This window comes from Dermacentor andersoni, chromosome 7, assembly GCF_023375885.2.
Source record: "Dermacentor andersoni chromosome 7, qqDerAnde1_hic_scaffold, whole genome shotgun sequence".
Lineage (NCBI taxonomy): Eukaryota > Metazoa > Arthropoda > Arachnida > Ixodida > Ixodidae > Dermacentor > Dermacentor andersoni.
The window spans coordinates 178643705-178670300 of NC_092820.1; the positions used below are offsets into that span (position 1 = coordinate 178643705).

Consider the following 26596-nt stretch of genomic DNA (forward strand, 5'->3'; position numbering starts at 1 on the left):
ATTTTCAGTCTTCATGTTGTGTGCTTCTCTTAAAATGGGGAAGCCAAAGATGCCCGCTTAGAAGGAAAAAAATTGGAGGACGGTTAAGCTTCGCCTTATATTTTATTTATTTATTTAGTGATACTGCAATCCCAGGAAAGGATATTGGCAGGGTGGGCGTACAAATACAAGCACTGGTCAAATACTCACAAAAGAAGCCAGAACAAAAAACAAAGGTCGAAAATGATTAGCGAACAAACAAAAAGGATCAGCATTTGAGAGAACAAAGTTCAATTATGGCAGTGCAACATAGCAGTAGACATAGCAGCACTGTAAGGTTTATGGCATATCTTAATTATTCGAGAACATCAAAAATATTCAGTAATACAGTAATACAGAATGTAAGGGGCATAAAGTTGATAACAATAAGAAATTATTAACTATATGGGCAGCAGGGAATGAATACAACAGAAAATATATGTTAATGGACACTGAGGCTTCTGGTGAGTGACGTCAGAGATTGCTGTAGTACTTGATCGTTAGTAAGTCGATTCCATTCCGTTACTGTTCTTGGAAAAAATGAATATTTAAAGCAGTTTTTACGCTGACGAAAAGGGGTGATTGTGAGATTGACGTTGTCTTGTAGTGTAACCTGAACAGAAGGATATTAGTCCGTCAATATTAATTTTAAAGTGATCTTTGATTGATTGATATAAGAACTTAAGTCGCGAAACGCGATTTCTTTCGGGTACAGATATCAAACCAGCCTTATTTAACAGATCAGTTACTGATGTGCGTCCATAGTTATTGTAAACAAAACGAACTGCTTTCTTTTGTACTTTTTCAATTTTATTAATGTTCGTTTTAGTAAATGGATCCCAAATTATCGCCGCATAATCTAAGGTTGGAAGGACAACCGATTTGTAAGCTATGATCCGGACTCGGGGTGTGGAGAGTTTAAGCGCTCGCCTAATAAAAAAAAAAGTTTACGGTTAGCATTGCTTATAACCTGATGAATGAACGTCCAGTCAAGGTCGTTAGTAATCCATAATCCCAGATATTTGTATTGTGCAACTTCGGAAAGGATATTGTTAGTAAAATATTATTGGAATATGAGGGGATTTTTCTTGCCGGTTGTTCTCATGTAAACGGTTTTTTGAAAATTTATCGGCATCTGCCAGGCATCACACCATTCAGTAATCTTTTGGAAGGCCTAGTTCAGTGTTGTTTGATCTGCTATGGTCTTAATTTCTGAGTAGAGCACGCACTCATCAGCGTATAATTTATTATGAACTGGAATGTCTTTTACGATGTCGTTTACATATATGATGAATAGGAGCGGCCCAAGCACAGAGGGACGCCAGAGTCAACAGAAAGAGACTGAGATAAATGATCTCGAAAAGTGGCATATTGTTGACGGTTACTCAAGTATGCTGAAATTTAATTAGTAATCTTGTTATTTTTTATTGTGCTATTAATTTTGGAAAGCAGCTTCTTTTGAGGGGAATTTCAAGAGTGGAATGCGATAGCGTTATCGCACCCCGTTCGCACCGCCCACTCATTCGCTCGGCATGCTCTTGAGTCACACAAAGACGAAACGTGCGCCTGAGCAAGCGGAACGAACCAAAGAACTCGGTGTCTCGGAGGGAGAAACGATCTACGCGAGCCAAACGTCGTGATCGGCACGGACAGCTGGGCCGCGTCGCGCCATGAAGGCGGACGCGATCATGGGGCTGACGCCTCGATGGGATCGTCCTCTATCTCGCTTGGGAGCACCACGCAGACGCATGACTCCTCGCCAGCGGCACGGCACACATCGCAGGGGACGCTTTCCCACCAGACGCGCTACGGCGCAGCGATCACGTCAGAGGCGTCCCGCATCGGACGCTGCACCTAAGAATCGCGCTGCGAGCAGAAAGAGGAGCCGCGTAGCGCGGGCGAGTGGCGCGCCACCTGTAGGGGTAGCGCCGTACATTGCGAGGAGGGGGTCTTCTGTGTTTGCCGCAAGAGCGCTCTGCGTGCGCGCCAAGCGCAGAAGAAATGTAGCGGAAACGTACTTCGCTACGCGTTTAACTGCGACTTCTGTAATTTACATGCTCATAATTACCGATATACACCGCAGTATAACTTTCTATGGCACGTTTCTAAGGCAACAGCACATTCACTAGAGGCGCTTTTGTCCCGCTTTGAATCATCGAACTCGTGGCTGAGTGGTAGCGGCTCCGTCCCACACTCCGGAGACCCTGGTGCGATTCCTACCCAGCCCATCTTGCAAGTTGTTTTTATTTATGAATTGCCTTCCGCCATTTTTCGCTCATGGACGGCGCCGACGACACCGGCTTTTCTGCGACACGAGTTCCTTAATGCCATTGCGTTAAAAGAAGTCTGGGATAGGTACATGTACGGGAATTTTCTATCGTAGGGAGATGTCATCACCAGACAGGCGTGTTACAGTGATAACATGTGCTATTTGGTGAACTCACTTCAAGTTAATAACGTAACATGTAGTGAGCAGCATTTCCACTGTGATTATATTTCCATTTGGCAAACGCCAACTAATATGTGTATATGATACATATACATTACTGATACTAATATCAAATTCTATTCATTGCATAATTACAAACGATAACATGCCGAAAACTTACATTGCGAAATCTTAATTGTGTAACCCTAACACATCTGTGTTCTTCTGTAACTCATGACTTGCTTTTGTTGCGAGGAGAGCGAGTGCGCATTTTTGTCTCAAGGGAGAGGTGATGTAATATACTGTGTCGGCTTCCAGTTTCGGTTTCGAGTCGGTTACGTCAGGGCGCCGCTCGGCGCTAAACGCTCTAGGCACGGAGGAAGGAAACTAAGGAGAGGCCCTACCCCCTCCGCGCGCTAGGAGAAAAGTGTGGCGGAAATGACGTAGTAGGTTCTCATTTTTTTGCTGCTTTTTTATTTCTTTTGTTGTATGGCCACGCCTTTTGGGCCACAATGGCGGCGTTGTTATGGTTTTGAGCTCTCACACGTGTTGCTCTGGTAGGTTTCGGGCCGTGGCAAAGGCGCTGAGTGGGTGGGTTTGCGTTAGTCACCGTGTCTTGTTGCGCTGTGTTACCTGCACCGTGCTCTGCCAGTTGTTGCGCGAGCGCGCGACACCACGCGCAGCGCGGCGTGGTTTCGCGAAAGATGTAAACAAGAGAGGAGGGTGGCCCAAAAGGCGGAGCATCGCCATGAGCAACGCCAAATTCCGGCTTCACTTTTGCTTCACAAAGAGTGACGTCAGGGCCACTCCTTAGTTTCCTTCCTCCGTGGCTCTAGGTATACCTGCTACGTTTCCCCCTCGCTAGAATAAAGTGATTCTTTGTCTGGTCCCCGACTCGAGCAGTCCGGCTGTTCTTTGAGGCACTCCGCACCCCGGCCGTTAGGCCTCATGCCGTAGGTCCCACGTGCGGCCGCCCCGTCGAAGCTACTACAGTCTCGCGTAGGTCGTCGGTGGCCAATGATTGAACTGCGGCGTAGTTTGCTGGGCTTGCGCGGCGGTTGAATTGCCGGTTCCGCATTTCCAGAGTATTCTCGATGCTTGTGGCCTCGTGAAGAAACTCTTCGACGTTTTTCCGTGGATTTCGTATCATTCCGGCGAAAAGTTCTTGCTTGACGCCACGCATGAGTAGGCAAAGCTTTTTTCTCCTCGGACATTTCGGGGTCGGCGTGGCGGAACAGGCGCGTCATCTCCTCGGTGAAGATCGCTATGTTTTCGTGGGGTAGTTGTACTCGGACTTCTAGCGTAGCTTCGGCCCTTTCCTTAGGCACGACGCTCGTAAAGGTCCGCAGGTAGGCGCTGCGGAACAGGTCCCACGTTGTCAGGGTCGACTCCCGGCTCGCAAACCACGTCCTGGCGGCGTCTTCTAAGGCGAAGTATACATGCCGAAGCTTGTCGTCGGAGTTCCAGTTGTTGAAACTCGCGATCCTTTCATATGTCTCGACCCAGGTTTCTGGATCTTCAGACGATGATCCATGAAAGGTTGGTGGGTCCCGAGGTTGTTGCAGCAGAATGGGGTACGCTGGGGCAGCCATTGGGGTTTCTGACTTGGGCTTGATCACTCTGGTCTTCTCGGGAAGAGCTCCGTATTCCGGTCGCAATCCTTGCTGCCTACGGCTTGCTCGCTGGTCCTTGGCGACGTTGGTGTTGTCTTCGAGTTTTGGGCTTGGATCGCGGCTTTGCGGGGGTGTTCGGTACATGAACGCACTAGCACCTGCACCAGATGTCACGTAGTGGTGACGGTGAAGGAGGCAGCAAAGTGTGATTAACGAAACTAGCGTGTTATTGGGCGAACTTGTGCCCTCAAAAGCAGGCTACACTCAAAGAACAAAGATAGTGCCGAACACACTCGGCGATCGTCGAAAACCTGATCAGCGGGTCAAGCGCGTCGGCTTTTATACATCAGTCGTCGAACGCTCCAGAGTAATCGCTGGGACCCGCGTGTCTTCCACAAAGCTCTACACTGTTCGGGTCGCCCCTACGCGCAATCAGATTACACAAGGTTCGGTGACAGACAGCGGATGGAACCATCGATAACATTCCAGAAACTTCTGATACATGCCTGGCGCGTCCTGCGCTGTGCGATAACATTTGCTAAGCGGTAAAACGTGGTCGCACGCTAAAGATAAACAAGTACACGTGTCAATATCTTCATTTGCCGACTATCGATACATATTCGCGGCATGGCGAGGTATCACCTAATACTTGGGGGCGGCACGGCAGATGGGGACAGAGACTCGCATCCCACCTCTCTTACATCTGCTTACACTAAACTTTTCCCATACCCTAAGTTGCCGACTATTGCTACGTATTCTCGTCATGACGAGGTATCAATAATTGACGGCGGCACGGCAGCGGGCGACAGCGATACAGAGATTCACATCCCGCCCCGCCCGTTTACGGGTGCTTGCACTAATATTTTATCATAGCCTGAGTAGCCGACTATTGATACGTATTCTCTGCATGACGAGGTATCAATACTTGACGGCGGCACGGCAGCAGGCGACAGCGATACAGAGATTCACATCCCGCCCCGTTTACGGCTGCTTGCACTAATCTTTTATCATATCCTTGGTTGCCGACTATTGCTACGTATTCTCGGCATGACGAGGCATCACTTACCTAATATCATTTTCATGGTCATACGACATCTACAAGGCACCTGACTGTTGCTTTCTAAAGTGGTTACGAGATGCTCAGATACGCCAAGTTCCTCTGAAATCGGCTAAGACCTTGACTTAAAAAGAACCTTGAAAAATTTGTCATCCTAGTGAAAAATGGCGCTAGGACAGGAATAAAAAGGTACACTCGGACTTGATCCTAACTGCTACACCGCGTGTGTCGCTGATGATGCAGGTGTTCGACTTCGAGCTCTCGGAGGCTGACGTCAAAATACTCACAGGACTCAACAGGAACATGCGCTTGTACACGTACAACATTTACGGGTACGTACTGTCACGATGTAGCAACCCTTGAAACCGCTTTTACATGAAGCGTTTTACGCGGAATTGAATTTATCCTTGGTTAAAAAGCTTCGCGCAATTGACAGTGATTCGCTCAACCTTGAGTTCTTGAGAAACAAAGCGAGTCAATCTTGCGTTATGACTTGCCTATGTGTTTTGACAACTTATTGTGTGGTAAGTTACTCTCATTTTGCGCCAAACATTTGAACGTCAGGTAAGTTTACCAACGGGTGAAATTCTTTGTGCAAGCTGCCCCTCGTTAGCATATCAAGAACACCGTCCTTGCTGGATTCTAACGTGCTTTCTCTCGTAACGTGCACCCGATTTTCCTGAGCCAGAATTTAAAGATTCGATGGCCCTAATCGTTACGCCCACCCGAATTTTCATTTTCAAAGAAATTAAAAAATGCGATGAACTTTATTATTTGCTTATTAGGTTCTTATCGTAACAGATTTGATCTCACTCACAAAAAAGAAAATTAAGAATTCTGAAGTCACTGGAGCTGCGATTTCGACACCAGCCATACAAGTGACGTACAATGATGACAAACATCCGGCGCTCGCTGTAGGGCAAAGCATGACCTTCGAGATTAATGGATGTGAATTAAACACCACCTATTGCAGCTCTGGTTGCACACTCTATTCGAGCGCGCCTGCCATGTTTTCGTGAAGCTTTCAGAAAAATAAATTAGCCGTTAGAACCGAGTAAGCATGGTGACGTATTTAATGATGGCGCTGCTTTATAATAAATGCTTCAAGAAAATTTCAAGTTCGTCCGGCGCACTAGGTGTGGCATCTTAGTATTTGGTACTTACCTACCTTTTACTTATGAGAGCACTTTACCACGTGCAAAGGACGCACTCATACCGTTACCTTGACGCCTGCTCTTCCTTTAATGAACATAGAAGATGGATTTTCCAGGGAAAAATATGGATTAAATTCAGGGCAAACTACAGAAAATTTTGCCCCTTATATAGAATATTGTTGTTAACGCAGTGCTGCATGCCATGGTGACAGACCTCTGCAGGCGAATAAAGTTGTGAACTGCCATTCTAACCTACTAAACGTTCTCTCGTAACTGCAGATTGCCAAACAGAGCAGAGTACCCTTTCAAGTGAATCGCCGCTCCTCGATAGTTCGCAAGAAGTGGTCTGTACATCGTCCTCCTATCACCCACCTCCCAAATAAAAGATAATCGTCACACATTGTTGTAATAAAAAGAAGCTCGTCTGAGTTGTCGAGTAAAGCTGTTTTGTGAAGCTTCTAATTACCTTTTTCTCCGGGCCCTGTGCTTCACGCGCATGCTTGCACAAACAAGTATGTCCGCAACACGCATAACAAACCTACACACATCCAAATACGCGCACCAGCAGTTGCATTGTTTGAACCCCTCAAGGACATGACGTATAAATAGACAAACGAAATGTTTCACCTGAATGTGCAATGCACACCGGGAATAAGCATAGTCAACGAAAAGCAAGATATGTTGTGGAAAAATTCTCTGCAATTAGGAACTTCAGAATCCATTACTTGTACCGACAACTGTGTCCAAATAAGCAAAGATGGCTGCGACATCCAGTTTCACGGCGGTTCTCTCCCATGATGCTGCACTCAAGTTTATCGTTTGTGGCGTAGAATAGTGGTGTTTCGTCAAAGCTGAAAGGATCTTTGCTTCTGGTTACCTTATCTTAGTCGATCTCAAGGATTTCAGCGACGAAACCGCGGAAATCGTGGCGCTGTGCGTGCAAATGTCCGGCCTGCAGCCGAATCAGTGTGCGTCTGTGTGTGCGCGCGCTCGCGCAAGAAGTGGTGCCAATAGCCTTATAGTCCGTGAAGATGGTCGAACAGTGAAGCTGTGTTAGACTGCTAGCATACACGTCAAACTTCGCAGGCAGTCTTTATTGTAAATCTTTTGTTTCACCATTATTTCACCTCATTTACGCTTTTGCGGGCTTCGCGTGGTGAGCATTGTTTAAGACTGCTTTTTTTTTCGGTTCTCGCAGTGTTTCTTTCTTTTTTTTTCTTTTGCCGCGTGACGTTTCTGTTTGTGTTTGCGTGTCAGTGTTTGACGAGCCCGTTCACGAGCCAACTCAACTGTCGCTGACGCTCTCGGTAGGCAGCTTCTTCGTCAGGAGTACGTGCTACTCGTAGTCTTCCCATAGTTGTAGCAGGGATGGAATGTGCGGAACCACCAATCCAAAGCTCCGAACATTGGGCGCAAGGCCCACCCCTGGAGATGCGGACCCAGGGGTGAATCTCCGCATGGCTGCCATTGGCTGTTTTCGAGCAGACGCTATTTGGACGCTAGCGCCAAGGTCCCCTTCAGTTACGGCTCTAACAGAAAGGCGATGCTCTAGCAAAATGGCGGCGCACACGATTGTTTACGTTGTCATGGCAACAGGAACAGCAGCCGCGCGGTGCCTGCTCTTCCTAGCGTTTTTTTTTTTTTTTTTTTTTTTTATTATGCGGACCTGCTCCGTTCCCTTTCTCCCATGCCGCACGCGCCGCTTACTTTTTTCTTGTGTTTGCCTGTACGCGGCGCGCTCTGTGTTTTTTTTCTTATCGCGCGCGCGCACGCTACGGCGCACCACGAGCCAGCTCCCAAGCAATGCCAATGCGCGCGCTACGCCGCACATTGTTATTGCTTTCGAGCTAGCTCGTGGTGAGCCGTGGGCTATGCGTTGGCACGCACGCAGTCTTGCCCATACTTATACCAGCATGTGCCGGGACATAAAAGAATTCCACGTCCAACACAACCGGGGTGCGATCGGAGATCGTTGTTCGGCGCGTTCGTTTGGTTACCGGCGCGCGCGATTGGCCTACTCCGCGCTGACGTCGCCAGCCGCGGGGCGCGGCCACGTTTTTGGTGAGGCCAAAATGACGACACGCTCCTGTCAATCATCTTGCCAACGAGCACGTCGTCTGCTAGGCGCCGAACCCGACGGGAGTTGGGAAGTTTGGAGCGATCATACGCTCGTTACGAGACCGGCTTCGCATGACGCGTCTGGTGGATTGGATTGGATTCAACCGGCGGCTGCGGCATGACATGTTTGGATCCAGTCCATAGTTGAATTCGAGAAAATGGCGCTTCCGTTGGGAACTTAGGTTGTTGCGCTGGCGTTGCTAGAGGAAGGGGAGAGCGGGTGGTGGTGCGAAACGCGTTTGAAGAAATGGCAGAAAGTGAATTTCGGCGTCGCTTTCAATCAATCAATCAACCAATCAATCAATCAATCAATCAATCATCATCATCATCATCATCTGCCTGGTTACGCCCACAACCCCGGTCATGTACTATCAATCGATCGATCGAACGAACGATCAATCAATGAATGAATGAATCAATCAATCAATCAATCAATCAATCAATCAATCAATCAATCAATCAATGCCTTTATTTCCATAAACACACAATTTATGGGGGATTTAAGGAAAAAGTTGCTCCCAGCAACTTGGCGGTCCTTAAACCCGGTCTGAGGGCAGCAGGAGCAGCCACAGGCACTGATTCAGTTCCGACAAAAACAATACATAAGTAGAAAAAAAAAATGACAAGTTGGCTTATACATTACGCCAGCAAACAGAAATGCAATGAAAAAAAAGAACTACGCAATCTACAATGTACACTAGAGCAACAAAAGCAGTGATAGAACCATTAACCAAGTAAACATTGTAAGAAAGAATAAGACATGATTCAGCCGTTGACAAGGGCTAATATCAAACGGAGATGTGTAACGACAGTCTACCTCAGAAACAGTCACAAACAACAAATTAAATCGTATTCAAGAATCACTGAAATACTCATATAAACGCGACATAGGACAAGAAGTGACATCTATGTTATTACGTTTAAGCGTGTTTAATAGGCCAGGTAAGCGATGGTGTAACATTTGATGAACATAGTTAGTGCGAGGATGCGGCACATACCAGTGTTCAGGTGACCGTGTACTGTATTCTGTTGTGTTTCTAATTAATTGCGCTAACAACGTGATGTATGACTGGCTTTGTTTTACTTCTTTACGATAGGCTAGTAACAGCCTGAACTCTAACAATGAATGCAGTGTGAGTAATTTCAGCTGTTTGAATAGAGGTGCAGTGTAAGCGTCTACTGGAGCATTACAGATGCTACGTATTACTTTTTTTTTAAAGCAAGAATAACCGGTTTATGTTTGTAGCAGACGTCGCACTCCACGCGAGACAGCAGTAGTGTACGTGACTCAGGAAGAGAGCGTTGTACGTTAGAAAACGGGAAGGCCGTTTCATGTACACACACATAAAAAAAAACAAGATTTTTATATAACGCCCTCAAGACCAATATGTAGAGCTTCTGATAAATGCACTAAGATATTGCACAAAACTGGACGACGTGTGTGACATAGTCTTGACAACAAAGGAAAGGGAAAATTAACTGGTAATGGCAAAAACAATGACACGCAAAATATCTAAAAAATAGAATATGCTAAGATTGTTTGATTGACGGGCATACCAAAAAAAAGAACAGGAGCTTACTTATAAACCTGTACGAAAATATATGAAATGCGTGAAATGTTCATTACTACTGAACAAAATGAAAAAGACATGGCAGAACAAAAATAACATTGTACTAAAAACTGAAATACACATTATCAAATAATTCTGCACTTCGCCACAACTTGAGTAACGGTGGCAAGGGGGAAGAGAAGGTAGTCAGCTTTTGTAACAGCACATAAAAAACATTCGCAGAAAAGCCTATTCCTCAATCAAAGAGGTTAAAATAAGCTAACAACACGATTTTTCTTTCATCCCGAATGCAATGCTTAGCAGTAAAATTACGTAACTTCAGGCACTAAGTCGTACTTACTGGACACTCCTTTGTATAATAAACACTAACTGCAAAAATCTGCATTTAGGACACTTGCAATGCTCATGCTTTCCAGAAGACGAAAAAAAAAAAAACGTATCATGCCCACACATGAAGGTTGTTCGAGCGGTTTTCCTATCAGCGATTGCTGAGATAATACACAAACACGAACAGTAATGTTTCAGCTGTTAGTACGTTTGTTGAACGTGACACACAGAAAAAGTACGGAGGGCGGAATGGAGAGCTAAGCAAGTCACTGAAGGTGCAGAATGAGACTTGGCACAGAAAAACATATGTCATAGACCAGGTGACAATGAGGAGGAACATCTATTTGTCAGCTTTTTCTACCGGTAAGAGGGAAGCGTAGCACAATCAAGGCGCAATGACGTCCGGAAGCTCATGGAGCACATACGCCTTTGGACAGGGCTGTGTTCGTGTACATGCGCCTTCTGATGTCCTTGGCTCTGCGCGCTCACCTGTTGTCTTTAGGCACCCGGAACAACCTTGCAGGGCTTGTTTTTGAGGTACTCGTGCACCACTGCACGATGCATGAGCGGTACGAGTCGTGAAATGGTGAAACATCGCGGAGCACAAGCACACGAGGACCACGAAACTGACGAAACTATCCACGCCGGTCAACACACAGCAGTGCACGCTTCCCGATAACAGCAGATAACGATACATGAAACTTCATGCAGCGGGCCGCCGGTCGGCGTATTTCCAATTGCTAGTAGGTACAGCGGGGCGTGGCACTTGCAGTGACGACGGACGTTTGCGCGCATGCACGAGTAAGAGCGGGTGCGAGAGTAAATGTGGAGACTTTTGTTCCTTGGATATGCGACTCCACCTCAGCACTACGGAAGAGTTTCTAAGCGCGTGTTGTATACGCTTGTCCCTAGGCGCGTCGGCAGCAGTCGCAGGGCGCAGTAGTGCTGAACCTAGCATCGCAAGTTGGCGGCTCGACGCAATTTTATTTATTCACTCGTGTTGTTTGCTAATTAAAACAACGTGTCACTATTTCGCATTATTGGCGGCGCCTCCAGGACACCAAAGCGGCAACGGGGATATCAAAGCTAGAAGCCGGACCTGTCCGTGGGTTCGGGCTCGCAGAGGCCTGCGCGTGCCAGGGGAGTATAAGATCGGCTGTCCGCTTTTAGCTTTGATATCAGTACCAGTGGCACCCACGACGATAATGGAAGAGAGAATAGTCTAGAGGAATTAGAAATCCCACAGGTAACCTCGGAAAAAGTAAAGAAAGCCTTGGGAGCTATGCAAAGAGGGAAGGCAACTGGGGAGGATCAGGTAACAGCAGATTTGTTGAAGGATGGTGGGCAGATTGTTCTAGAGAAACTGGCCACCCTGTATACGCAATGCCTCATGACTTCGAGCGTACCGGAATCTTGGAAAAACGCTAACATAATCCTAATCCATAAGAAAGGGGACGCCAAGGACTTGAAAAATTATAGACCGATCAGCTTACTGTCCGTTGCCTACAAAATATTTACTAAGGTAATTGCAAATAGAATCAGGAAAACCTTAGACTTCCGTCAACCAAAGGACCAGGCAGGATTCCGTAAAGGGTACTCAACAATAGACCATATTCACACTATCAATCAGGTAATAGAAAAATGTGCGGAATATAACCAACTTTTATATATAGCTTTCATTAATTAGGAGAAATCGTTTGATTCAGTCGAAACCTCAGCAGTCATGGAGGCATTGCGGAATCAGGGTGTAGACGAGCCGTATGTAAAAATACTGAAAGATATCTATAGCGGCTCCACAGCCACCGTAGTCTTCCATAAAGAAAGCAACAAAATCCCAATAAACAAAGGCGTCAAGCAGGGAGGTACGATCTCTCCAATGCTATTCAGAGCGTGTTTACAGGAGGTATTCGGAGACCTGGATTGGGAAGAATTGGGGATAAGAGTTAATGGAGAATACCTCAGTAACTTGCGATTCGCTGATGATATTGCCTTGCTTAGTAACTCAGGGGACCAGCTGCAATGCATGCTCACTGACCTGGAGAGGCAAAGCCGAAGGGTGGGTCTGAAAATTAATTTGCAGGAAACTAATGTTTAACAGTCGCGGAAGAGAACAGCAGTTTACGATAGGTAGTGAGGCACTGGAAGTGGTAAGGGAATACATCTACTTAGGACAGGTAGTGAGTGCGGATCCGGATCATGAGACTGAAATAATCACAAGAATTAGAATGATCTGGGGTGCGTTTGGCAGGCATTCTCAGATCATGAACAGCAGGTTGTCATTATACCTTAAGAGAAAAGTTTATAACAGCTGTGTCTTACCAGTACTCACGTACGGGGCAGAAACCTGGAGGCTTACGAAAAGGGATCTACTTAAATTGAGGACGACGCAACGAGCTATGGAAAGAAGAATGATAGGTGTAACGTTAAGGGATAAGAAAAGAGCTGATTGGGTGAGGGAACACACGCGAGTTAATGATATCTTAGTTGAAATCAAGAAAAAGAAATGGGCATGGGCAGGACACGTAATGAGAAGGGAAGATAACCGATGGTCATTAAGAGTTACGGAATGGATTCCAAGGGAAGGGAAGCGTAGCAGGGGGCGGCAGAAAGTTAGATGGGCGGATGAGATTAAGAAGTTTGCAGGGACAACATGGCCACAATTAGCACATGACCGGGGTAGTTGACGAGACGTTCATTCGCCAGTCCTCTGTGCGCAGGCGCGGGTATAAGAGCGGGCGCGAGAGAGAAAACCTGGGGGCTTTTGCTCCTCGATTGTGTGACTCCATCTAGGCACTACGGAGGAGGTTTCTTAATGCGTGTTGCATGCGTTTGTCACCTAGATATGCCGGCATTCCGGAGTGCGGTCGAGTTTACGCTCCGACGCTGGCAGCCCGCGCGTTGAGGCAGTAGGCACGGACGACCCCATTTGGCGATCGCTGTGTCTGAAGGGGCAAGTTAATTTCTGGCTGGTGTTGTATAAGTCGCGAGTCGCTTTCTTCGTCGCGACGATAGATTGGATTTTTTACAAGCACTGCTCCAGGAGGGCACATGTAACCGGCAAACGGAGGCCTCCGGAGAGCACCTGAGGTTATAATAAAGGCGCAGGATTTCCAGGGCATCCAAGGGGTTGCGGGGAGATCAAAGCTGGAAACAGGGCCGCACGTGGGTTGGGGCTGCGGAGGCCGAAGCGTGCCGGAGGTGTGCGCATAAAAACATTTGCTGTCCGCGACAGCGGGCAGCCGATATTAACACCCCTGGCACGCGCAGACTTCGGCAAGCGCCAAGCCATGGACCAGTTCGGATTCTAGCTTTGGTGTCTCCGTTGCCACTTTGGTGTCCTGGAGGCGCCGCCAATAATGCGAAATAATGACACGTTGTTACAATTAGTAAAAAAATACGTTTGAATAAATATAATTACGTCCTGCCGCTAACTTGTGATGCTAAGTTCAGCAGTACCGCGCCCCGCAACTTCTGCAGCACCAGTCAGAACTTTGCCTCTGAAGGTACGTCGGACAGACATTCTCGCGCCTGCGGCGCCGGTGCCGAGGCAGTCTTCGTCACCGGCGGCTTTTCAGCCACTTGCGTTCAACCGCGATTGCTAAGGCGCTCTGCCTTCTAGATATTCAATATATGCGGCCCGGGCTCTACTACCGTCGCTACTGCTCCCACAGAAACATCTGTGATGTTCTTTACAAGGTACATCGCCGTAACGCGCGAGATAACCATGATCCGCCACGACTGACTTGGCACGAGTGCTGCAGGTGCGAGACAGTCTGTCCGACACAGCGGTCGACAAATCGGGCGTCAGTGCCTGCTGCTTCACCATTTTACCCCGCCGGCAGCCAGCGTCGGAACGTAAAGTACTCTACCCCACTCCGCAATGCCGGAACGTCTAGGGACGAACGCCTAACACGCGCTAAGAAAGTTCCTCCGTAGTACCTAGGCAGAGTCATATATCTATTTATTTTATTTATCAATACTGCCATCCCTGTTGGGGATTTTAGCAGGGTGGGAAACAATACATATGTAAAGAACACTATACCATAGACAACGAAAACAATACAAATCAGGTCAACAGAGCTTGAGCATAGCAGTGGCACAGCAAATAACAAATTTTTACTCAATACTTGAAACAAACACCGAAAGTGATGATTTTAAAACTTGGTCATTGGTTAGATGATTCCATTAAACCACTGTTCGGGGAAAGAAGGAATACTTAAATCAATCATTACGTGTACTAAATGGGGTTATTGTTCGGCTATGTCGCTGCCTAGTAGCATAACCAGATGAAGAAGTAATTATTCCCGTGAGATCTGTCTTCTAATGACCGTTAATAAGTTGAAAAAGGAATTTTAGTCCACGATTTCTTTGCATTAATGGTGGCAGGTTTGCTTTTGTTAAGAGGTCTGTCACTGAAGCGCGTCCGAAGCTGTCATAAATGAAACGATCTGCTTTTCTTTGCACCATTTCTATCTTGTTAGTTTTAGTAAAAGGGTCCCAAATTACACATGCATAGTCTAGCACCGGCAGAATTACAGCTTTATATGCGAGTAGGCGTACAGTGGGAGTAGAGAGTTCCAAAGCCCTCCTTAAAAAATAAAGCTTGCGGTTAGCATTAGCTACTACATATTCAAGGTGCTTAGCCCAAGTGAGGTCATTTGTGATCCAGAGTCTGAGATACTTATAATGTGTTACTTCAGAAATAATTATGTTATTAATACCGTATGGAAACGTTAGTTTATGCTTCTTATGTGAAATGGACATAAAAAGTGTTTTCTCGAAATTAATTGACATTTGCCAGGCATCGCACCAGTCGACAATTTGTCGAAAAGCATCGTTCAGCAACTGCTGGTCAGTAATATTGTCTATCTCTGAGTACAATACACAGTCATCAGCATAAAGCTTAACCATACCATGAATACCATGCAGCATATCATTAATGAATAAAAGGAACAAGAGAGGTCCAAGGACCGAGCCCTGGGGAACGCCATAGTCTACCGGAAGTCGTTGAGAAGAATGATTATTAAAAACAACAAATTGTTCTCTGCCATCAAGGTATGCTGTGAGCCAATTAATTAGTCTGGAGTTTTTCAGTGTCTTGCTCAATTTGTAAAGTAGTTTTTTTGTGAGAGACCCTGTCTAAAGCCTTTGAAAAGTTCATGAAAATAGCATCTATTTGTTTCCCATTGTTAATTGCTTTGGCAAAGTCGTGCACTGTTAAAACTAATTGGGTAATTGTAGAGTAGCCTTTTCTGAATCCGTGTCGATGCTTTGTTAATAGATTATTGTTTTCCAAGAATTCTGAGATATGATTATGGATCACGTGTTCCAAAAGCTTACATACCGTAGATGTTAAAAAAATTGGACGGTAGTATTGAATGCAGTGCTTTTTCCTGTTTTATGTAGTGGCTTCACTCTGGCTGTCCTCCAGTCACTCAGTACTTGTTCCTCGCACAATGACCTTGTGAACAGAACGTGCAAGTACTTTGATGTCCATTCTGCATACCGTTTTAAAAATGTGTTTGGAATGTTGTCCGGGCCAGAAGATTTTTTAGTGTTCAGTTGTAAAAGCATGGTTAGTATACCTGGTTCGCTTATTGGAACATCGGGAACAGGCGGCACAGGCATTTCGAAAGGTGGCATTACATCATTATCATTTGTATTTTGCGGACTTAAAGTGTTTGTTAAACGTATTTGCTATTTCTTTGCTTTCGTGAACTGCCTTACCATCAACATGATAAATCACATTCCTTGCAGGTCGGAGAAATAGAAAGCCGAAATTTCTCTAAGGCGCTCAAGGAGCAAAAGCCCCCAGATTTTTCCTCTCGCGCCCGCTCTTACTCGCGCCTGCGCACAAACGACTGGTGATCCCTGGGTAGACGGAGAAGTATGGGACAGGCCTATGCCACGGGCATGGCCACGGGGTAGTTGGAGAAGTGTGGGAGAGGCCTATGCCCTGCAGTGGGCGTAGCCAGGCTGATGATGATGCCGAGGAAAACTTATGATCATATCTGCTACGGCCGCCCGACGACAAATGGAATACGTATTCTTCCCAGGCAGACCGTGTAAAAGGCCTCAAGTCCTAAAGTGCCGTTTCCAATCGGCAAATCTGTACTTTCTTCTTAGATCTTGAAACGATTCGAGTCGCAACACCTCGCTTCACTCAGTAGTCAGCAATAACTAAATCTCTACACCTTATAACCTTCGCTTTCTTCACTCTACATCCTCTTGTCGGAAAAATCTACGTGTCGGAAAAACGGTTTGGCGCCAAAGTATACCAGCGCTGCCGCAAAATGCACGCAGCAAAAGTAACGATCAGCTCCGAAACAGGCATCAAGAAGAGAAGCGCTCGAAGCGCCACCGCGTTTGGTCAGCGGCGCCGCTTAGCGGCCAGCCCTGTAACTAAAACAACGATCCTTTCCTTTATCCCTCCCCCTTCTCCGAAAGCAGAGGCTTGGCTTCGCCTGCCTCGGCGGCCGATGCTGGTGCGTCGCCCTCGAAAACGTTATCGACTGCAAACGGCAGAGCCAAGTCAGTCGGGAGAACGCTCGCGCGCGCGCCGTATGTATGGACCGGCTGTGAGGAGGAGCGGTGTGTAAGGACAGCAGAGTGGCCGAGAGTGTCTGCGCTTTCTCGACTAGGACAACGCAAGGTGCAGGAGAAAAGGGACGGACAGCGGCAGCAGCTTCCCGAGTTCACGGCGCCCGAAGAAGCGGGTGGTTAGTAGAACATCTGTTTCCCGCGCGCGGTCTTTGAACCTCGTGCCCATCCTGAGCCGTCTACACACTCTTCCCGGCGTTACGTACGCACTCGTGGTGTTGGAAACGACGAACAAAACCTCCCTCGTGAACTCGTAGACAACGCTTGTGCCGAGATACGCGGCGTGTGTGTTGTTCGCCGCGTGCTCAGCGGCCGCAGCCGATGCGCGGCCACCGATGAGGCATCGCGGACCAGCGCGCGAGGTGCTGATGGTATGCAGCATTGGCCGTCGTGCCGCCTGGACAGCGCCTGCCCGCGCGATGTCGTCGCGCTGTTGCTGCTGCTCCTCGCGGTGCGAGAAGTGACACCGGCAGCTTACATCCGTGAGTCTCCCCTCATTTCTGCTAATCTCTCTTTTTCCCATTTCGGATATTAGTCCTGGCATCAAGTGCCGCAACGCCTGGCGCCGAGTTTTCTGCGGAAGAAAATCAGCGGACTTGAGCGGTCGCTCCCAGATCGTTCACCAGCGACGGCATCAAGCGAAACCTGTCACAGCGGACACCGCTCAAGAACAATTCATTTGCGATGCACAGAACGTCATCTTCGTCTGCCATGTGTTGCCCACTACGAAGTGCTCATTCTGTCCGGCGCGCAAGTTACCAAACTCTGAAGCGCGTCCTGCTCGGTTGTCGGCGTAGTTTTGTTTTCCTTCACCCTATGGGCAAGTTTGAAGATGAGGAGGTTGTCTGACGTCAGTACGGGCACAGCAAACCCAGTTGCTAGTTTTTTAACTTCCGCCAGAGCAAATTCAGATAAGCTGCGAAACCTCAGTTGGGGTGTAAGGAAATCAAAAACTTTACTCATTTTAAGGTTCGAGATTCAGGAAACTTGCATAGCTTGTAATTCGTATCGCGGTAACGTTTACCCGGCAGAGTTTCAATCACACCTTAATTCTGCGCGTATACGTCTATGTCGCATGCTGGGGAAAGATAACTTGCAAATGTGTCATTATACGAGATATTCAGCCGATAAGTGTTTGAGATACAGATACAAGATACTAGCAAGCTAACTGTATTCTATATCATAGGCGGAACGTTTTCATTTTTCCGGGGGGAGGGTTGCTTTTCGACTCCCCCCCCCCCCATTACAAACAAACAAATATATATATTGTTGCGTGTGGAAAGACACAGACAGAAGAGGCTATTTACAGGCTATTTACACTGGAGCCAGGCAGCCAGGCTGACACTCGCTCGCGCCAAGCGCACCGACCAACTTCGTCGTCGTTCTCGCGGCGGCTCATTTCTTGAGCATCGCTTGAGCATATCGTAATATATATATATATATATATATATATATATATTTGTTTGTAATGGGGGGAGGGGGTTCGGAAAGCAACCCTCCCCCCGGAAAAATGAAAACGTTCCGCCTATGGTATAGAATACAGTTAGCTTGCTAGTATCTTGTATCTGTATCTCAAACACTTATCGGCTGAATATCTCGTATAATGACACATTTGCAAGTTATCTTTCCCCAGCCATGCCGCATAGACGTATACGCGCAGAATTAAGGTGTGATTGAAGCTCTGCCGGGTAAACGTTACCGCGATACGAATTGCGATATGCATATAACACTTGAAGAAACTTCGTGTGACGTCGAAGAGATGTTCACTAAAGTGACGGCCTTACAAGACCTCATAGTAGGAGACAGTTCAATTTCACAACCTGAGTCCTCCCCCACCAGCAAGAATCTGGCGTCTCTCGGTGGTATATTCTTCCTTCGTGTAATTGTCGCATACTTGGCTATCACTACTACTGCTTCGCTTTTCCGGCGAAACTGCAGCCTCTCTCTGTCTTTTTTCTTTTTTTCTTTTTCCGTGAGTCCAAGTATAAGCGCTCCTGTGCATGCTCGACTGCTATTGATTCTGATTTGGAGTGAATCCGGCTTGGCCTCATTTCAGTTACTGAGTAAACTATACAGGGGCCCCAACTATCATGCATCAAGACTTAAAAAAACGCAGAAGCGTTACTCGAAGAAAACCTAGTGCACATTGTTTCAAGTACAGTGGAGTATATCTGGCCAGAAATTCTTTCGTTCCTTAAATTTAATTCCACAATTGCAATTAATTATGTAATTCGAGAAGTATTGTCCTAATTATCAAAGTGCCAATGAGGCATTTGTAGGCATCCCCGGGAACTCCCGAATGACATCTAACTGCTGTTTTCAGCGACGTAGTAATTGCGTGCAATTTTTTCCGACTGGCAAAGAAACCTGAAATATAAAAAAATACCACGTGACTATGCTCCCATCCTCATAATAAATCAATGTCCTCAAATAAGCTTATTGAAAGCAGCTGCATTGCCTGTCGCAAACTCGCAGATACAGCGCATCACCTTGATAATGGTACGGAAGGAGCACCAACAGCAAGTTTCGCGGATTTGCAGCTATTCCTTCCTCTCTACGTCGCACTTACTGTCCGTCTCTCAAGGCCCACTAACCACATCGATAACAAAAGCCCCTTGACAACGCGGCCGAAGCGCCGCTCTTGCCACGCACGAAACGGGAAAAGCAACGTAATAGGTATAGCATGTTTCAAAATCCTGGCTTTGCTCGCACCGCATCGACAGAGTGTGCGCGCAGATATCTTTCGCTCCAGAAATTTGCTTCAGACCAAAGCCAAATTAAAGTGATGGTTTTAGTTTTCATGAGAGTGTATGCATGCTGCAAAAACAGGTTTATGGCATAAAATAAACGCGAAATGAACAAACCGGAAAGCGACCCACGTGTTGACAAAAGGCAAAACGGATGCGTTCACGAAAGTAAATAACCATTTCTAAATGAGCCGAATTGGCAATTGGGACGCCTGGATAAAAAATATATATACATCAGATTTCAGTGTGCCCTTATTATCTATGAATTCGTAAGCGCCGTTGAACACCGGCTGCTGCATAGAGGACATGTTCGAATAGGTCTCCTTCTGTGGCTACGAAGTACAGAGTCTGCTTTAATTATCACATTTTCAGTGGCTTTCTTGATGACCGACGCTCGAATTCTACGGCTGACATCCGTTATACTTGTCTTCAGCAAACCTGACGTCCGTCTCGATCATGTAAGAACTATTTTTCACATAACTCCAAGGAAGAAACCACTGGAGAGAGGTCAGGTGACCTAGCCGGCCAGTTTACAGGCCTTCCAATCAATTGCGCATGAAAAGTCGCATCCACTTCATTTCATTTAATTCATTTCCACCTTAAAGGTCCAAGGGCATTACATAACGGGGAACGTACAGGAACATATGACACGGCTAAAGAAAAAAAAAAAAGAAAACGACAGAGGTAGAAGTATAACAGGAGATACAAAAATGGCAGTATACAGAAAAAAAAGCATCCAACCAGTTTCGTGCTCGGCTGCTGCTGTGTGCTGGTGCTCCATCATGGTGATACCACAGAAGTGGAAGACGTGACAGCGGGATTTCGCTGAGAAACTCATCCACTACTCCTGCAAGGATTTCGTCCACGTAAGGCTGTCCAGTCAGTGTGTGATCGAAGAAGATGGGACTGATTACAGCATCCGCGTAAATTCCACACCCCATATTGAACGATCACTGGTACTGGTGCCGATTGCGCTTTACCCAGTGTGCATTGTATAGTCACTCGAATAGTGTGCGTGATGCAAATTTACCCGGGCGTTTCTGTGAAAATCGCCTTCATCTGTGCACATGATGTTGCTCGAAAAGTCCGGTGACTCATCGGCTTTTGTGAGGAGCCAATTCGAGAAATCTACACGATTCTACAGGTCCCTGTCTTCCAAGCATTGGTGCTGGTCGAGGTGGTACAGGTGAAAGGCCATCGTTTGGAATCCTCCAAGCTGACGACTTGGAAATCGGTAACTGGGCGGCTACGTCCCGCACGCTAGCACGAGGATTTGAGGCCATAAATGCTAGGACATCCGTGCATAGGCTAGAACTCAAATATGGAGTCCTCCGCCGCTGTCTCTGGAAGCTGCTGTCAGGTTTTCATGTTGTCTGATGATAGTCGATGCGTTTGTTCTACCGCCACACTTCCACGCCTGATATATATTAGCGGCCTTCCTCTTGTTGTCATTTGCAGCTCCCAAGGCAAGGATCATTTTTACCTTCTGCTCATAAGAAAAAGACATAGTGACTGGGACTAAACAAAGCGCACTTTTAAACATTTGCACTGACGTTGTCAATTTGCTTTTGTGGTGATAGGTTTTGTGGGGGAAAAAGAACCATCCGTGCACTTATATACGCTAAGACAACAGCTATCACAGCTTGTTTGCAACTAACACCAAACGCGACGTGTTACTTCCGCCGAGGCGCGGCAGATAAGGCACTAACTCGATCACATTGTTTTACAGCTAAGCTGGATATGCCTAGCCAATTCGTCCCTCAGTCCGTGTGTCGCCTGTACGCCGAAAACTCCTCCGGCGCAACCCACTGCGATTGCTCGAAAAAAAAAAAAAAAGAGAGAAGCTAAAGAGAGGCGAGCGGTTGGCTGCGCCAGTAGTGACGTCATTGCTCTCCGTCGCAGCCGAGCGGGCGCGCAGCAGTTTCTCTCCGGCTCCGACACTGGTAGGCGACGCATAAGACTTACTCCCAAATCGCAGCCAGCTTTGCATCAGCAACGCCGCGAGCAGAACCGGGATGGAGCTCGCCTACGCCGTCCCGAGCCCGGGCACAAGAACAGGCTCGTGCAGCCGAGCGCAAGCAGTAACTGCGTGCCGAGGATCCGGCAGCCTACCAAGCCGTCGTTTAACCCAGTGATAAAGACCGGGGCCGCATGTTTCAACTTTGCTAGTTAACAATCCGTACGATGCAATTGGGCGGTGATTTTTTTCTTCATTTTATTCATTTTGTTCTTGCTAAGGCAGAAGGAGCCTCTTCGAGGGCGCTGCTTTATGATGCCGGTGGCATCGCAGTAACGTGGTATTCGCCATATTTCGCAGGGTTTATTTGTCAGTAGGAAAAAATTGGTACGCAATTAGTACATCGCTGAAAATACCACGGTTAGATGTCCCTTGGCTGTACATACAAATGCATCATTGGCACTTTGATGATTAGGATAGGACGTCTCGAGTTAGATAATTATTTACAATTACCTAACTAAATCTCTGTAACGAATAAATTACTGGCCGCTACTCCACTGTACTGGAAACACTTTGCACTAGATTTTCTTCGAGTAACGCATTGCGTTTTTGTTTAAATCTTGGTGCATGATAGTTATTTGGGACACCCTGTACATACTTATGACCTCTCCATGCAAGTGATGATGCTACCATCCCTAATAAATGTTGTAAATTATTACAAGTGTTCTTTAGTGAGTCGTAGCTTTGCTTACTGGAAAGAGAAGCGACACTGAGACACATATCATTTACGTGCATTTCACACGCCGTTGATAAAAGGCTCTGCTGAAGGGGATGAGCAAAACGTGAACAAGGTGAATGCAGGAGCCAACGTTTCGACAAGTGGACTTGTCTTCTTCAAGGCGACATATGCTTATGTCGCCTTGAAGAAGACAAGTCCACTTGTCGAAACGTTGGCTCCTGCATTCACCTTGTTCACGTTTTGCTCATCGCCTTGAATTGCCATCTCCCGGATTCCCCGTTGTTACGTTTCGCCTACAACGCGCGGTAATGCCGGCGCGGATGCAACGGACGCCGGGGCTTTGTTCAAAACGGCGGACATTTTGGCCTGTTCGACGCCGCCGCAACGCCTACCCGCCAAGCGTGTCCAGGCGTGTTTCAGTGCCACGTGTCTTCGTGTGTGCGTGTGTGTGTGTGTGCCCTCGCTTGTCAAAGCGCGGCAGCCGGGGAGCGGAGTTCCCCGAATGAGGAGCCTGGACGTCTCTCGGCTCAACTGTTCGCGCCGTCGTGTGGGTGAGGGTTGGCGATGCGTCACTACACTCGGTTCAGCAGGTCTCTCGGCCCGACAGTTCGCGCCGTCGTGGGCTCATGCTCCGCCGTCCCGTGACCTTCATCCCGTGACCTTCCCTCCTTCCCTTTTGGACCGCGACGCCGAGAGTATAAGAGCAGCTGCCCCCGGACGCCAGGGGAGAGGCTCCGATTTGTACTGTTGAGTTGCGTGCTCTCCCGTCTCTCCAATCCGGTCGAACTGACCGGCCGCTCTTTTGCTATGTTAGAATAAACAAGTTGTTCTGTTACCAGTCTTCTCTTGCTTTGCCGGGACCTTCAGATGCTTCCAGTGCCCCAGGCCGCCAGGCCAACGCTACCCTTGGGGCTTGCGACCCATTGGCAATAACGGGCGTCAGCACCGAGACCCCAACAACTCGTGCCAGCGGTACGATTCCAACATCTCGTTGCCAGCGGTGAGATCGCGACAACGGAGGCCAGCAGCGAAGAGATGCGGTTGACTGTATGCTGAGCAGCACAACGACCATCCGGGAGCAGTGCAACGAGCCCTGTGTGACGACTGGTTGCCTGCAGCGGAACGACTGCGCTGAATTCTTGACTGCGAGGTTTGGTGAGTGCGGGACTTTCTTCTTCTGAGTTTTGCCAGGCTTTTGTTAGTGTTAGAAACAGAGCTGGTAATTGTGGTTGTCGTTGCTGCCGGGTTAGTTTGCGGCAAGACAATAGTAGGCAGTAGAGAAAGCAGCATTCAGAGCAGCCATGGATTTGAAGTCGTTGCGCAAACCGAAATTGCTGGAGCTTGCAAGAGAGTTGGGTCTGGATGTCTCAGACAAACTCAGAAAACCAGAATTGCTAAGGGCTATTCTTGAGTTAGAAGCTGAGGATGACGAGCTGTCGGAATGCCTTGAGACCATTGAGGAGAGGGAGACGGCAAAAAGACAGGAGCGCGAACTTAAAGAGCAAAAAGAGAAACAGGAGCGCGAACTTAAAGAACAGAAAGAGAAAGATGAGCGTGAACGAAAAGAACAGAAAGAAAAAGAAGAGCGCGAACACGCTTTGGAAATGAAGCGTCTCGAGTTAGAGATGGAACGCGCTCGTAATGGAAGTCAGGCACACGGTGCAGGAGAACGAGTATTGTTCAAAATGACTGACCTGATGCGGCCGTTTAAGCTTGGAGAGGACATTGGTTTGTTCCTGGTTAACTTTGAGCGAACGTGCGAGAAGCAGGGGTTCTCTCGGGAAACGTGGCCACAGCGCTTGCTCACTTTGCTACCCGGCGAGGCGGCCGACGTAGTCGCTCGCTTGGAGAGAGAGGAGGCAGAGGATTTCGACAAAGTGAAATCGAGTCTGCTAAAAAAGTACCGGCTGTCAGCGGAGGCGTTCCGTCGGAAGTTTCGGGAAAATGAGAAAGGCAAAAGTGAGTCATATACAGAGTTTGCGTACAGGCTTATGTCAAACATGCAGGAGTGGCTCAAAGAAGAGAAAGCGTTTGGTGACCACGAGAAAGTTCTGCAGTGTTTCGGGCTAGAACAGTTTTATAGTCGGTTACCTGAGAACGTGCGGTACTGGGTCTTGGATAGGCCAGACGTTAGTACGGTGGCTAGAGCCGCTGAGTTAGCCGAGGAGTTTGTGACGCGTCGGGCTCGTGGAGCTAAGGACGGTCAAAAGGGTGAATTTGGCTCCAAGTTTGAGAGGCCAAAGTTCACGCCCATGAGAGCAAAGGGGGACACACGTAGTGCGGATGCGAGTGAAAGCAGTCCGACCGAACGAAAGGAGACGGCGGCAGCCGAAGCCGAACGCAGAAAGCGGTTCGAGGCGAGGCAAGCGCGCCTGTGTTATACGTGCCAGAAGCCGGGTCACTTTTCGGCGCAGTGCCCAGAAACAAAACCAAAAGTTGTGTTTTTTTCATTAGGCAGCACTGACGAGAACATCAAGCTTCTCGAGCCTTACATGCGAGACCTCCTCGTGAACGGGAAAGAGTGCCGAGTGCTTCGCGATTCCGCAGCTACAATGGATGTAGTTCACCCCTCTTACGTAGAACCCGATATGTTCACGGGCGAGTGCGCATGGATCAAGCAAGCAGTGGAAGCTCATAGCGTGTGTCTGCCGGTAGCAAAAGTGCTTATTGAAGGACCTTTCGGAGCACTTGAGACGGAGGCCGCAGTGTCATCTATGCTGCCCCCCCAGTACCCGTACCTATTTTCGAACAGGTCCGATCACCTCCTGCGCGAGAAGGGGCTTTTGTTTGGTGAGGCTAGCGTTCAGGCCTTAACCAGATCGAAGGTTCGGGAGCTCGCTGCAAAGGCGGTAGTTGCGGGGCCGACGTTGTTGAACGATGAGAAAGGGTCAGAGGCGCAGCAAGCTAGTATTCAGAGCACGCCCGAACGGGATAAAATTGAGCCTGTAGCGTTAAAGGCACCAGATACTGGAGAGGAGATTCCCGATGCGGGAAAGTTAGAAGAGCTTCCGGTCGAGCTTCCGGGACTAGGCTCAGTGACAAACAGGAAAGACACCGATCAAGTCATTAGTGACTTAATAAGTAAAGCATCGCTGTCGCCTGAGCAGAAAACCGAACTACACCAGCTCTTACAAGAGTTTCAAGGTCTGTTCTCTGAGAGGCCTGGTAGGACTTCTGTCCTTACTCATGACATAGAACTTACCTCCCCAGAGCCAGTACGATCCAAGGCGTACCGGGTGTCACCCCGCCAGAGCGATATTATGGAGGCTGAGGTAACGAAAATGCTACAGCTCGGTGTTATTGAAGCGGGTGAGAGTGATTATACCTCCCCTTTGATTTTAGTTGAGGTACCAGGCAAGGAACCTCGTCCTTGCGTCGACTACCGCAGGCTTAATTCCATCACTAAGGATCAAATTTATCCGATCCCTAACATCGAGGAGCGCCTTGAGAGAGTGAGTAGCGCTCAGTTTATTTCCACCCTAGATCTTGTCAGGGGTTATTGGCAGGTTCCACTTACAGAAGAGGCTAGTAGGTATGCGGCGTTCATTTCACCAATGGGGACATTCCGTCCTAAAGTTTTGAGTTTTGGTTTGAAGAACGCGCCATACTGCTTTTCAAGCCTCATGGATAAAGTGTTGCGGGGACAGCAAGAATTCGCTTTACCGTATCTAGACGACGTAGCGATATTCTCCGCATCCTGGCCTGAGCATATGGCGCACTTGCGGGCAGTGCTAACCCGCCTGCGCAATGCGGGCTTGACAGTCAAGGCTCCCAAGTGCCAGTTAGCACAGGCCGAGGTTGTCTACCTCGGACACGTGATTGGTCGGGGTCGACGCCGCCCCTCTGAAATAAAGGTGGCCGCTGTGCGAGACTTCCCGCAACCGCGCACGAAGACCGATATTCGGTCGTTCTTAGGTGTCGCCGGCTACTATCAGAGGTACATCCCCAGGTACTCTGATATCGCGGCTCCCTTGACGGATGCTCTAAGAAAGACAGAGCCGCAAACAGTCGTCTGGGATGAGACGAAGGAAAGAGCTTTTAGCGCCCTAAAGAGCGCCCTAACAAGCCAACCTGTGCTACGATCGCCCGACTACACAAAAGGGTTCGTTGTTCAGTGTGATGCTAGTGAGCGAGGCATGGGCGTTGTACTGTGCCAACGGGAAAATGGAGAAGTAGAACACCCCGTCCTGTATGCTAGTCGTAAGCTGACCAGTCGTGAGCAGGCGTATAGCGCCACCGAGAAAGAGTGTGCGTGTATCGTGTGGGC

General features: G+C 47.9%; 2 protein-coding genes across 6 annotated transcripts in view; both read left to right on the forward strand.

Annotated features, from left to right (window-relative positions):
- LOC129385247 (1,5-anhydro-D-fructose reductase-like) overlaps positions 1 to 6711 on the forward strand; it is a 214320-nt gene extending 207609 nt beyond the window's left edge. For both annotated transcript variants that reach the window (XM_072289417.1, XM_072289418.1), the window contains 2 exons: positions 5360 to 5448; positions 6550 to 6711. In XM_072289417.1, the coding sequence (XP_072145518.1) occupies positions 5360 to 5448; positions 6550 to 6583 (123 nt within the window). In that variant the 3' untranslated portion in view covers positions 6584 to 6711. The remainder of the gene's footprint in view (positions 1 to 5359; positions 5449 to 6549) is intronic.
- Positions 6712 to 16768: 10057 nt separating this feature from the next.
- LOC126533276 (uncharacterized) overlaps positions 16769 to 26596 on the forward strand; it is a 389342-nt gene continuing 379514 nt past the window's right edge. For all 4 annotated transcript variants that reach the window (XM_072289419.1, XM_072289420.1, XM_050180538.3 and 1 more), the window contains exon 1: positions 16769 to 17368. In XM_072289419.1, coding sequence (XP_072145520.1) covers positions 17260 to 17368 — 109 coding nt within the window. In that variant the 5' untranslated portion in view covers positions 16769 to 17259. The remainder of the gene's footprint in view (positions 17369 to 26596) is intronic.